Raw genomic sequence first — 14,708 nt, forward strand, 5'->3', positions numbered from 1 at the left:
ACCATAGTGTGGTACTCACCTCGAGTGGAAGAATTATGTGCATTAGTGTTGCCAGTAGTTACGGTAAAAACCTTTCCTTGTTGTTGTGGCCTAGCTGGATTTCGAACAAACCTTTTTGGGCAATTCCTCGATATATGTCCATACTCTCCGCAAGAGAAACAAGTGTGTGTCCCATATCTACAAGCTCTATTACCATGATCCTTCCCACACCTTGAGCATACTGAAATATCCTGAGTTTGCTGAGATTGACCTCCTTCTTCCTCTCCCAAATTATAGTTGTCGTGGTTGCCATTGTTACGAGCAAGAAAGTTACCATTCCGTTTATTTCCATTTTGGCGCTGGAACTGACCATTGACCTTAAAGTTACGACCTTCAGGGGCTAGATCATGAATAAAGTCTCTTCTTGAGGCCTCCCTACAATTTGCTCGAGCTATCGCCACCTTCTTCGAACATTCTTCCACTAGTTTACTTTTATTCACTAGTTCAGCAAAATTTCTTATCTCTAGCGGAACAACGGAGTTCATTAGTTCTCCTCGGAGTCCTCCTTTAAATTTCAAACACTTCCATTCCTCAAAGTCAGCAGGATTCCCTTGGCAGATCATGGAGAAACGGCACAAGTCATCAAACTTATGGGCATATTCTGCAATAGTTGTATTACCCTGTTTCAGCTGCATAAGTTCCATCTCCTTAGCATCACGAGCTGCCCTCGGAAAATACTTCTTATAAAATCCATCCTTAAAAATATTCCAAGGAATATCACCTTCATCTTGTTGCAACAGTCGCTGTATCCCCTGCCACCAATGCTCAGCTTCTCCTTCCAACATATAAGTAGCAAACTCCACGTGTTGGCCTTCCGGAACATGCTGCGCTCGCAGTGATCGTTCGATAGCTCGAAACCAGTTGTCAACATCAGTCGCAATGAGTGTACCTTTAAACTTAGGCGGTTTAACCTTCAGAAAAGTCGCAAGGGTCATAGGTCTTTCGAGATGCCCCAAGTTATTCTCATCATTTCCACTATCTTCCCCATGCTCATTCTCATTCCCGTTTCTCACTTCAAGACGGTCAACAGCCCTAGCCGCTGCTACTGCAGCCTCACGCACTGCCTCAGCCACAGCATTCATGGTAGTCATAAAAGTTTCCTATTCCCTCTCGTAGTTAACATTAGGAATTCCTTCCCGTACGCCTCGTCTCCATGAACCCATTGTAGTCCTGTTCACACCAAACAATCATTATTAAGGTGATCAGTCTTAACACTTCAAGTCAAGTGTGAACATTCCCAAAATGAAAACACAGAGACAATCATGCAACACATATCATCAAGATATCCTATAAGCATGAGACACACAAGCAGACTATGCAATGAAGCATAGTCAGTCCACTCCCCAGGCTCTACTGGGAACGAACTGATCTGATACCAAATTGTAACAACCCAATTTCTGGTACGTCATAATCATACTAGAAACTGAGCGCTACCAACTTGTCTTCCTAATTATTATCTATTTTTTATTATATGAGCCTGAGTCATTGTTAAAAGCATAATTAGTTTGCGAGGTACTTTTTTTTTTAAATGTTTGGATTAATAAATAGAATCATTCATAAGCAATTCACAAATAATAATAGATAAAACGGTTATAAACAACCACACATAAATACATCTCAAGCAGTTGATAACATTCTGTGATCCAGCTTTATTAGGGTATAGCCTTTTAGTTAGAACACCCCTAGATATAGCTAAATAATATACAACATCCCAGGCCTTGACCTGTTCAAGAAGTCCCTAAGCTGGCGCCCAGGCTAGCCTAGACTCTATACTCACCTAGTCCCTCTAAACAACTAAGGCGAGGGAAAGTATGTTCTAAGCCATCAAAACTCGAGTCGGGTCGAATGTCATCAAAAGGTAGAACATTATCTGCTACTCCTCTGCATGATCAGACATTGGCATAGGACGTCTCTCTGGTACCTCATGAAGTAGCCACACAACAGGAGTCTCGTACACAGGATTTAGGTTAAAGTTCACGTACAAACAGGGGGTAGACATCGGCTGGTCTCATAGTACATACATATAAACAGAGAACGAGATTCACTCTAGACTCAGAAAACTACTTAGAGCGGAATCCTCTTTGCAAAACAGTCATCAGCGAACTACGGAAGTGTACCCAAGCTTCCATCTGAAGGGGGAAGGGAGAGAGAAGGGGTAAGAACTTGGGAGTTCTTAGTAGGGTCGGGGTTATTAGTTAAGTTCATTAATTCCGTGTTGTTTAGCAGACAAATAGCAGAATACAAGAAGCAGTAAATAGAAGATACATATAAATAGAGGAAATAGAGAAAATAAAAAACAGAAAATAAACAGAAAAACACAAGAAAATACAACACAGACACAGAGAATAGAATACAAACAAGGAAAGCATACATTTATACAACAATCATAACAGAGGAAAATGCACAGCCAAGTATGATGCATGTCTAGCCCTAGTGCAGGTAATGAGCTCATTTGTCGGTTACATACCCGCTCCCGACGTTACCTAGCAACCTCTGTCTAGATAAGGCTTTTCTGTTGGCAATATCCACTACAAGCAACCTTTGTCTTGCAGGGCGGCACTTATTAGCCGATATATGCCCAACAGACTCACTATAAGCAACCTCTGTCTTACAGGAGCAACAACATACTCACTGTAAGCAACCTCTGTCTTACAGGAGCAACAACACACTCACTGTAAGCAACCTCTGTCTTACAGGAGCACACTCATCTCGATACCTCTGTAAGCAACCTCTGTCTTACAGCAAAGCATTATAGCAAGGTATCCCAGGAAAGCGTTCTCAGTGGTCGTACCACCATCTATCTGACTGCCTCTCTGCAGCAGATTCTTACATAATCATTCTCATTATCATCATTCATTAACATTCTCATTATTCATCATCTCTTTCACATTCTTATGCAGTACCTCTTTCTTTCTCTGTTCAATCATGCTATACAAACTCTACAGCTTTTACTTTTACAACATCTTAACTCAAACCATTTTTCTTTATCAGATTACTCTTTTCTCTGTATCCCTTTATTCTTTTCTGGTTACTCTATTCTCTGTGTTTCTTTACTCTGCTTTGATTTCTCTGTTTAACGTATGTATTTAAAGCTTATGTAAATTTTGGTATGAATAGTTAGTCTGTCCCAAGTATAGGTTCATTAAGTCTATACTGAAACAGTTTAACTTTTCATATAATACCTAACCCTATTCGCAATTCCAGGACTAACTATGTTGCCCTAGTTCGTTCACTAGTCTTTGTCTGTTTTTCTGTCATTAAAACTTACAGACTTTTTCTTCGATTTTTATCTTTTCTTCAACTTTTTATCTTTTATTTATCTTTGCCTCACTAATATGTTTTTACCACTCCCTAAGTGTTTTATGAAAGTAATTATGAGATTCTATGCTTAAAGTTGTCTTTCTAAAGCTTTTACAGAAAACTGCCTTTTCTGCATTATTTTATTATTTTTATTAAAATATTATTTTTAATTAAATATTATTATTTAATATTTTATTATTTTTAATATTTTATCATTAAATTTTCGAAAATTAACTTACTTTTACTTTTAACCTTTAAAATTCACTTTTTACCACCCGTAACTTTTAATATTTCTACTTTTACCACCCTAACTTTCAGAAATTACCAAATAACCCCTCAAACACCAAAATAATTACAACCTTGCCCTTTTTAAGATCTAAAAGGTGTTCTTCATTGTTCTTCACCACACTCTAAGTGTTCTTCATGTTCTTCGTAAATTCTTCAGATTCCTTCTCTGTTTTTACCCGTTTTTCAGTCTTTTCAGCAACTGATTTTTACTATAATTCATAATAAATTAGCAGCCACTAAAACCCCATCTTTTCTACATGATTTCAACACAAATTAAACCTCAATTTAGGCTTAGGGTTTCGTTTTTCCAGCTGCCCAAGAACATGAACTTTAAAGCTTGAATTTCATCAAATTTCATCAAAATTTCACCAAATTTTCACCAAGAATCAATCATATATGCAACCAATTTTTAGCACAGCCAATTTATACAACATTCACACAACTCAAACACAAATAATCAAGATTAACTTCGTGACACCCTACCTGGTTTTGCTGCTCCTAATTCAATTAAACTTTCAGGTGGTCCTTAAGCACTTTTTCCTCCTAAATCACATCAAGAAAACACATATTTAACCATGTTTCCTTGAAACCGAATCAAAAGAGAGATGGTGCAGCCAACTCACCTTCATTCCAGCCTTGATAAGTCATATGATCATGTAGAGAAAGAAGAGATGATCATTTTGGTCGGATTGGAATTTTGATTTGAGTTTTAGTTCAGAAAAAATCAAGCTTTGAAGATTTGGAACTAAGAACTTTTCTCTCTTTTTCTCTCTACCTATTTTCGGCCACAAAGTGAAAATGAGCTAGCCTTGAGGGTTTTGGGGGTGTAGGGTGAGTTGTGATTGGTTGGCTTGGAGGTGGATTAAAATAATATTAAAATATCTCAGGTGTATAACTACTAAAACTAGATGTATCGAAACACTTGCAAAAACATCTCTAAAAATTATTTTCTGAGATACTAGCATAAATGACACTAGTAACATATTTATTATGAGAATAAAACATGAATAATGAGGCCTTATCATTGCTAAAGTCATCAGAGAGTTCTGGTGCTAAGCTGCACTAGTAAATTGTGAACCCAGTTAAACCGGTTTTCTGTTTTTAACTAAAACTGATCAGGTAACCTTATAATATCATTCAAGAAGCTTCTAATACTAATATAATGATAATATTATCATATTATCTCTATTCTCTCATGAATCGAGTCCGGTTCGTCAAACTGAGACTATTTACGGAAAATAGAATCAAAACTCTTAACCGATACGGTTCAAAAACTAGGTTCTTCGTGACTGCGCTATTGAGCTTGCCTCATAAAAGGTTCTATCTTAAAGATGACATAATGACAATGAGGATTGAGATACTTGATGATATATCAGAGGTTCTCCCTTTACTGATCTTCCGGAGGATTCCGTGCCTTCGAAAAAGATCTCGTATACTCGAAAATCAGGGTTGTTACACTCATGATGTTTGCATTTGTACATTAAATATTTGTTGATTGGTTAAATGAAGAACAAAGTTTTAGAAAGTAGGACAAGAGGAGATTAGAGTGAATTAACTCTAGACACTTGAACGATTAGAGCGCATACACACTTCCAGTGAGGGATCAATGCTTGATTCTGTGTTCCCGGCTTTTATGAGCTATAGATAGGTTGCATATCATAAGTTTTACCATTTCCCTTCACTCCTTTATAGCTTGTCTTGAGCTTAGCATGAGGACATGCTAATATTTAAGTGTGGGGAGATTTGATGCACCACTATTTCATGGTACATTTTATGCTAAATTGAATGGATTTTATCCATTATTCTCACACTTATGCATATAAATTGCACATTTTACATTTTCCTTCCTAATTCTGTGCTTTGATTGAACACATGCTTCTTTGGCCTTAAAATTGCTAATTATTAATCCTCTCTTATTACCATTTGATGCCGTGATATGTGTGTTAAGTATTTTCATGGTTTATAGGGCAGGAATGACATAGAGGATGGAAAGGAAGCATGCAATAGCAGAAGGAATACAAGAAATTGAAGGAGTTTGCTAAGCTGTCAAGTCTGACCTCTTCATACTAAATCGATCATAACTTGAGCTACAGAGGTCAGAATGAGGGGGTTCTAGTTGCATTGGAAAGCTAACATCCGGGGCTTCAAAATTTAATGCAATTTTCCATAGTTGCCATGCAGATAGGTGACGCACACGTGTGCATCATGCGTACACGTGACCTTGCAAAAGTTCAGCGACGCGTACGCGTGAGCGACGCGTATGCGTGAGTGACGCGTACGCGTTTCAGAGTCACGTGCTGGACGTATCAGAAATCATTGGGGGCAATTTCTGGGCTATTTTTGGCCCAAGCTCGAAAACATAGAATAGAAGCTGCAGAGTGGGGGAATCAGGGAAACAACTTTCATTCACATAATTTTAGCTTTTAGATGTAGTTTCTAGAGAGAGAGGCTCTCTCCTCTCTCTAGGTTTTAGGATTCATAGTTTTATTCCTTCTTAATTTCAGCATTCTATCTTAGTTTAATTTAGTTTCTCTTCTACTTTTAATTGTTCTAGCATTCTAGTTTATCTGTTTCCCTTGTTGATTACTTTATTTTCCCCATTTAGTTATGAATTCTCATGTTAGATTTGATTTTCTATTTAATGCAATTTGAGGTATTTCATATTTATGATTGCTTTCTTCAATTTATGTTTTTGATGCTTTCAATTGGTTGTTTGGATTTTATTATCTCTTATTGCTTTTCTATGCTTTTATGTTGTGCCTTCCAAGTGTTTGATAAAATTCTTGGGAGGGTTTTAAGTTAGATTTTCCCATTCTTAACTTGGATTGATTAATTGGAGACTCTTGAATTATCAACGGTCTTTTATTGATTGGTATCTGAGACTTGCTAGTTGATTTGAATTCCACTAACTCTAGTCTTTCCTTGAGAGTTGACTAGGACTTGAGGAATCAAATTGATTTATCCACTTGACTTTCCTTCATAGTTAGAGGTTAACTAAGTGGGAGCAATGGACAATTACTATCATAATTGCTAATGATAATGAGGATAGGAATTCCAATTCTCAATACTTGTTAAGACTTTTCTTAATTATTAGTTCATTTTCTTGTCATTTACATTCCTTGTTCAAGCTTTCAAAAACCCAAAAATATACTATCTCACAACCAATAGTAACATACCTCCCTGCAATTCCTGGAAAGATGACCTGAGGTTTAATACTTCGGTTATTTTTATTGGGTTTGCTTAAGTGACAAACAAATTAAATTTGATTGAGGTTTAATTGTCTGTTTAGATCTATACTTATAACGCGCTTATTTTGTGAAATTCTTTATTGACAATTTCTCCCCCATCAGTAACCCTTCTAGGTTTTGGCTTTTTAGGCCTCGTTTTGGCTGTAGACTTAGCCCTTTCTTGACCGTAGATACTGGATAAGTAAACTATAGTTACTGGTGTTAGTCCCGGTCTCCCGACCTCATCGACTGACTCTGAGTGGTGCCCCCACTGTAGGTATGGCCCAAGGTCCTGTCGCGAGGGTTCCCGTTGCGAGAGCACCCTACGACCAATATGCCTGGGTGACCTCGGACGTGAAGGATACCCTCAATCAGATGCCTTTAGAGGAACTTACTGAGTTTCGACAAGCCGACTACCTCTGCGGGGGAGGCCCTGAGGAAGCTAATTACGGGGTGTTCATTCCCGCTGACCACGAGCGGATATTCCATCTGAACTTAAACACTCCCTAGGTCACCGATTGGATCTGGATGTATAAGGCGATGTTCACCAACTTGGGGGTTCGCCTCCCCTTTCCCCCTTTCAAATGGCACTGCTTAACCGGTGTGACGTGGCGCCGTCTCAATTGCATTCGAAAAGTTAGGCTTCTATCCACTGTTTCAAGATGGTCTGTGAATATTTAGAGCTGCCGACCTCCGTTGAGGTGTTCTTATTTCTTTTTACCCTGACAAACCCTTCTAAAGAGGGGAAGGCCAAAAAAGGGTTCATATCCTTCCAATCAGCCCAAGGTCGGAAGATCTTTGGCCTGTTCGAAGATTTCTACCACGCTTTTAAGGATAAATAATTCAAGGTTAACCCGGCCGAAAGTCGGCATCCCTTTTGGTTGACGTTAGAAGGAGAACGTCGCATCCCGACCTATTGAAGTTTTCGGGCGGGGTCTAATGCCTTCACAAAGGTGACAAACAAGGGGTTGTCTCCCGAGAACAAGAAGGTTGCCGACGTTCTGTTGGTTATCTTCGGCAAGAACCATGTTAACCCCCATCTCCTTATAGGGGATCAGGATATGGCTAGGAGTTATATTGGTGGGTGGTTTCCTAGTCACTTATTCGTGTTCGTTATTTTTTGTTATTTGATTGACCGTTTTACTGTCTAACGAGCTTTCGTCTATTGTTGCAGTACCAATGGCTAGCGAACAGGTTGGACTTGATGCTTTTTTCAACACATTTCTTCTTGAGGGTAGTGATGATGACTTTGCCACCCACACTAACGAGGTGCCTCATTCTTCTGCTGCCGAGGCTGAGGCCCAGTCCCCAACCGGCTGCAGAAGTAGAGGGTGAAGGTCTTGAGGTTACTGTTGTCAATAACCCAAGGAAAAGGAAACCGTCCTCCAGCCCTGAGGGGATCCTCACGGTAATGGAGAAGAATTTTGATGCCGGGACTTTTATTGATTCTTAGCTCCTGCCCGGCACGGAGGACTTCTTCCATGGTGGGGATCTTTCTTCTCAAGTCAAATGGGTGTACCGAACCTTGCTCTGGGCGGCCGCCATAGCGAGGAAAGCGGAACCCATCTTGGCTGGGGCACGGTCATTGGAGAACAAGCTTCAATCTTCAATCAAAGCTAATGAGAAGTACAAGGTTGAGGTGAAGTCACTTCAAACACAGCTAGCTACCTCCGAGGAGAAAGTTAAGGCTTCCGACGCAACGGTTGCGCGACTTGCCGAGCGAGAGCTTACTTCTGTGGTTTCCGGGGTGATCAGTCCCGGGATGCTGTGTAGTTATATATTTTAAATAATATTGAAATATGAAACAAGAATAGAGACGATCAGAGTAGCCTGTAAACAACTATATCATGATAAATTGCAAGTAAACAACTAATGGGAGGTAATGTAACATGAAATGAAATGGGTCTTACAAAACCAGTACATTGCCTGCCCGTCGGGTGTGCTCGGGCTTCTAAGAGTAGAACCTTCTTAGGTTCCTTGCATTCCATGTTCTCGGGACCTCCATTCCTTCCAGTCATTCCAGCTTATAAGCTCCGTTACCGACTACTTTTTTTACCCTGTATGGGCCTTCCCAATTGGCTGTCAACTTTCCTTCCCCTGGTGCCGGGCGTCTGACATCGTTGCGTCGCAAGACTAGGTCGCTTAGCTCAAAATCTCTTTTTAGTACTTTGGCATTGTAACGTAGGACCATCCTTTGTTTCAACGCCATTTCTGACAAGTGGGCCATCTCTCTAGTCTCATCTAGTAAGTTCTTTTCTATAGCCTCTTCAACTCCCCCCAAGAGTAGTCGTGGGCTTGGTTCCCCGATCTCTACGGATATTATCGCGTCAACCCCATAGGTGAGCCTAAAGGGGGTCTCCCAGTGGAGGATTGTTGCGTTGTGCGATAAGACCACAGAACCGATGCTAGCTCGTCTGCCCAGGCACCCTTCTTCTGGTCAAGCCACTTTTTAAGACCCAGTAGGATAACCTTATTTGCTACCTTGACTTGGCCGTTAGTTTGGGGGTGTTCCACGAATGAGAAATTCTGCTTTATCCCTAGGCCAGCGAGAAATTTCCCGAATTTTTTGTCGGTAAACTATGTACCGTTATCCGAGATGACGACCTCCGAGATTCCAAATCTGGCTATTACTTGCCTCCACATGAACTTTTGGAAAATTGCTGAGGAAATGCTGGCCATTGGTTCGGCCTCCACCCACTTAGTGTAGTAGTCGATGGCAACAATCAGGTACTTGACCTGCCTAGGTCCGACCGAGAAAGGTCCTAACAGGTCGACACCCCATTGGGAGAATGGTCGGGAGGCCATTAGTAGGATCAGCTCAGCCGTCGGTGCCTTGTGAAAGTTGGCATTTTCCTGTTATCTCTTGTATTTCTTCACGAATTCTTTGGAATCTGCCATCATTGAGGGCCAATAGTAGCCGGCCCTAACGAGTTTCTGAGTTAAGGCCTTTCCTCTGATGTGGTGGCCGCAGCACCCTTCGTGGACTTCTCTTAATACGTAGTCCGTCTGGTCGGGGCGCAGGCACTTCAACAGGGGTTGGTTGAGCCTTTTCTTAAACAGCTGGCTCTGTATTATTGTATACTTGGCCGCTTCTCTCCTCAGCGCTTTCACCAACTTTTTGTCATCAGGGAGTTTACCACTTTCCAGGAAATCGGCGATTGGGTCCATCTACGAAGGGCCTCCCTGGGTTATATGCAAGGTCACTGATGGTTCTTTGACCAAACATTGAATGAGAGATCGATTCCCCGTCCCTGGCTTTGTCCTCGCCAGTTTTGATAGAAGGTCAGCTCGTGTTCATCTCTTTCAGAATGTGCTGTATCGTGACCTCATCAAACTCCTCACTCAGCTTCTTGACCCTCTCCAAGTATTTTTGCAGCAGTGAGTCCCTGGCTTGATACGTTCCATTAATCTGTGATGTGACGACCTGAGAGTCACTACATACTTCCACTTTGGAGGCCCCGACCTTCCTTGCCAAAAGTAGGCCGCCAAGAAGGGCCTCATATTCTGCTTGATTATTGGACACCGGGAACTCGAACTTGACCGATTGTTCATACATGACTCCCGTTGGGCATTCTAGGATGATTTCTGCTCCCCCGAATGTTTGGTTAGAGGCTCCGTCTACATGGAGCTTCCACCGTGTGCTCGGTGATTCGAAAGGGTTTCCCATTACTTCAACCAAGAAGTCGGCCATTGGTTGGGCCTTGATTGCGTGTTTGGGTTCGTACTGTAAGTCATTGATGAGCGGATAATTTATACCCTTTTGGAAGTGTTTTTATATAGTTTCTAGTATGTTTTAAGTGCTTTCTATTATATTTTTATTAGTTTTTATTCAAAAATCATATTTCTGGACTTTACTATGATTTTGTGTGTTTTTTTGTAATTTCAGGTATTTTCTGGCTGAAATTGAGGGACCTGAGGAAAAATCTTATTCAGAGGCTGAGAAAGGACTGCAGATGCTATTGGATTCTGACCTCCCTACACTCGAAATGGATTTTCTGGAGCTACAAAAGTCCAATTGATGCGCTCTTAATTGCGTTGGAAAGTAGACATCTTGGGCTTTCCAGCAATATATAGTAGTCCTTACTTAGCTCGAGATTTTGTAGCGCAAACTGGCGTTTAAACCCTAAAATAGAAGTGGATCAAGCTAAGGTAGAGGTAATTGAAAAATTACCACTTCCCACCAATGTTAAGGCAATTAGAAGCTTTTTGGGATATGCAGGATTCTACAGGAGGTTTATAAAGGATTTTTCAAAAATTGCAAAACCTCTGAGTAATCTGCTAGCTGCTGATACACCATTTGTTTTTGACACAGAGTGTTTGTAGTCCTTTGAGACTCTAAAGGCTAAGTTGGTCACAGCACCTGTCATTTCTACACCAGACTAGACATTACCATTCAAATTAATGTGTGATGCCAGTGACCATGCTATTGGTGCAGTATTGGGACAAAGGCATAACAAGCTTCTGCATGTCATATACTATGCCAGTCATGTTCTAAATGACGCACAGAAAAATTACACAACCACAGAAAAAGAGCTGCTTGCAGTGGTTTATGCCATTGACAAGTTTAGATCCTATTTAATAGGATCAAAAGTGATTATCTACACTGACCATGCTGCTCTTATGTATCTACTGACAAAGTAGAATTCAAAACCCAGGCTCATAAGATGGTGCTGCTTTTGTAAGAGTTTGATATAGAAATATGAGAGAGAAAAGGGACAGAGAACCAAGTAGCTGATCACTTGTCCCGAATAGAACCAGTAGCAGGAGCGTCCCTCCCTCCTACTGATATCTCTAAAACCTTTCCGGATGAGCAACTCTTTGCCATCCAGGAAGTACCATGGTTTGCAGACATTGCAAACTATAAAGCTGTGAGATTCATACCTAAAGAGTACAGTAAACAGCAAAGTAAAAAATTAATTTCTGATGCAAAGTACTACTTGTGGGATGAACATTATCTCTTTAAGAGATGTGCAGACGGAATGATCCGCAGATGCGTGCCTAGAGAAGAGGCACAGAAGATCCTATAGCATTGCCATGGATCACAATATGGAGGACATTTTGGAGGTAAGCGAACAGCCACAAAAGTTCTCCAATGTGGCTTCTACTGGCCTACCCTCTATAGAGACTCCCGAGGTTTGTACGTAACTGTGACAGTTGCCAGAGAGCTGGTAATCTGCCTCATGGTTATGCCATGTCTCAGCAAGGGATCTTAGAGATTTTGTTGTTTGATGTATGGGGTATTGACTTCATGGGGCCTTTCCCACCATCATACTCAAACACTTACATTCAGGTGGCAGTAGACTATGTATCTAAATGGGTAGAGGCAATTGCCACACCCACTAATGATATTAAGACAGTGCTAAAGTTCCTTCAAAAGCATATCTTCAGCAGGTTTGGTGTCCCTAGAATACTAATCAGTGATGGAGGGACTCATTTCTACAATAAACAGCTTGACTCTGCTCTGATCCGATATGGAATTAACCACAAAGTGGCAACTCCATATCATCCACAGAGAAATGGGCAGGCTAAAGTCTCAAATAGAGAACAAAAACGAATCCTGGAACGAACTGTAAGTACCCGTAGAAAGGATTGGGCAAGGAGTCTGGATGATGCTTTATGGGTATACAGAACTGCATTCAAAACTTTTATAGGGACCTCTCAATACCAACTTGTGTATGGAAAAGCCTGTCTCCTGCCAGTGGAACTGGAACACAAGGCCTATTGGGCAACCAGATTCCTAAACCTTGATGCCAAGTTAGCTGGAGAGAAATGATTACTCCAGTTGAATGAGCTAGAGGAATTCAGACTAAATGCTGTCGAAAATGCAAAAAATTTACAAGGAGAAAGCAAAATGGTGCCATGACAAGAAACTGTCATCCAGAGTCTTTGAGCCAGGACAGAAGGTTCTGCTGTTTAACTCTAGGTTCAAACTATTCCCTGGGAAATTAAAATCCCGGTGGAGGAGATCATATGTGATTACAAGTGTGTCACCATTTGGATATGTAGAGCTTCAGGATATTGACTCCGACAAGAAGTTCATTGTTAATGGACAAAGAGTCAAACATTATCTTGAAAGCAATGTTGAGCAAGAATGCTCAAAACTGAGACTAGATTAAAGCTCAGTAAAGTCCAGCTAAAGACAATAAAGAAGCCCTTGCTGGGAGGCAACCCAGCCATTAGCAAAGTTTATTTGTTATTTAAATAATAATTATAAGAGTTTGATATGAATTATCTTCAAGGTTAATTATCAATTGCAGGAGTTTATAGAGTTACAGAAGGATTCAGAGCATAAAGCAGAGAAAAGGAGCTCACTGGCACGAAAACGCCAGTATTGGTATTTTGGGCGTTAAACGCCAGAATGGGTACTATTCTGGGCGTTTAATGCCAGTAAAGATACCATTCAGGGCGTTAAACTCCAGAATGGGCACCATTCTGGGTGTTTAATGCCAGAGTTGCAGCATCCTAGGCGTTTAGAAAAACGCCCAGTGATACCTGGCTCGCGTTAAACGCCCACAATGGCCAACATATGGGCGTTAAACGCCAGAATGGAAACCATTCTGAGCGTTTAACGCCATAAAAGGCAGGGGGAGGAGATTTCGTTTTCACTTCAAATTTTTCAAACTTTCATGTTTTAAATCATAATTTTCTGCATCAACATGTTACAAATTTTCATCACTCACATTTAATCTTCAAAAATTCAATAATCTTCTAAATCCCTTTTCAATTTTCTTTCAAATCCTTTCCAAATTTTTTTCAAAATCTCATTTATCTTTTCAATTCCTTTCCAAATCTTTTCCAACTCATCATATCTTCTTTTAATTCTTAGATGCATCAACAAATTTTCAGATTTAACTTCTTTATATCTTTTTCATATCATGATTCAATTTTTTTTACCAATCATATCTTTCTATCATATCTTTTTTAAAATTTTTGAAACCCCACCCCTCCACTTTTAAATACACGTTTGGCCACCCCCTTCTCTTCCACAATTTGAATTTGAATCTCCTCATATTTCTCTCCTTTCCTTTCTTTTGCTAGAGGACAAGCAAATCTCTAAGTTTGGTTTGTTTTTCCGTGATCACCGAGCTAAGACACATTAAGATCATGGCCCCTAAGGGAAAATAAACCACTTCAAGAGGCAAGAAAGAGAATACTCCAAAGCCACTTTGGAATCAAGAGAGGTTCTTAACCAAAGAACATGCAGACCATTATCACAAAATAATGGGTTTGAGGTCAGTGATCCCAAAAGTTAAGTTCGATCTGAAAGAAGACAAATATCCGGAGTTCTAAGAACAGATTTGAAACAGAAGTTGGGAAATTCTAGCCAATTCTGAAACAAAGGTTGGAAGAAACATGGTTCAGAAATTCTACTCAAATCTGTTGCTGACAGATAAGCAGAGAATGATTGGAACTGCCTTCCATACCTTTCAAACTATGGTCAGAGGGAGGATTATCTACTTTCACCTTGACAAATTAAGAGAGGTCTTCAAGCTGCCTCAACTGCAAGATGATCCAGAATCCTTTAATAGGAGAATGGTGAGAATAGATAAATAGTTGGACCAAGTTCTAGAGGACATACGCCTCCCTGGAGCCAAATGGATAACCAACTCAAAAGGTGTCTCAAACTAACTCAAGAGAGAAGATCTCAAACCAGTCGCTAGGTACTGGCTGGACTTCATTGGGCATTCTATACTGCCCACTAGCAACCGCTCTGAGGTCACTATCAAAAGAGCAGTGGTGATTCATTGCATTATGCTGGGAAACGAAGTGGAGATTCATCATCTGATTTCTTGTGAGATCTACACAATTTCAAATAAGAACTCCACTAAAGCCAAATTAGCTTACCCAAGCTTA

At 40.4% G+C, this 14,708-nt stretch overlaps 1 protein-coding gene across 1 annotated transcript; it reads right to left on the reverse strand.

The window, feature by feature from the left end:
- Positions 1-10,137: 10,137 nt before the first annotated feature.
- LOC140179250 (uncharacterized) lies at positions 10,138-10,521 on the reverse strand. Its single transcript, XM_072217924.1, has one exon. The coding sequence runs from the start codon at positions 10,519-10,521 to the stop codon at positions 10,138-10,140; it is 384 nt and encodes a 127-aa protein (XP_072074025.1).
- Positions 10,522-14,708: the final 4,187 nt, after the last annotated feature.

The sequence above is a fragment of the Arachis hypogaea genome, chromosome 15 (genome assembly GCF_003086295.3).
Source record: "Arachis hypogaea cultivar Tifrunner chromosome 15, arahy.Tifrunner.gnm2.J5K5, whole genome shotgun sequence".
Classification (NCBI taxonomy): domain Eukaryota; kingdom Viridiplantae; phylum Streptophyta; class Magnoliopsida; order Fabales; family Fabaceae; genus Arachis; species Arachis hypogaea.

Coding starts and splice junctions, on each gene's coding strand:
- LOC140179250 (XM_072217924.1), bottom strand. CDS start 10,521: ATGGGAAACCCTTTCGAATCACCGAGCACACGGTGGAAGCTCCATGTA.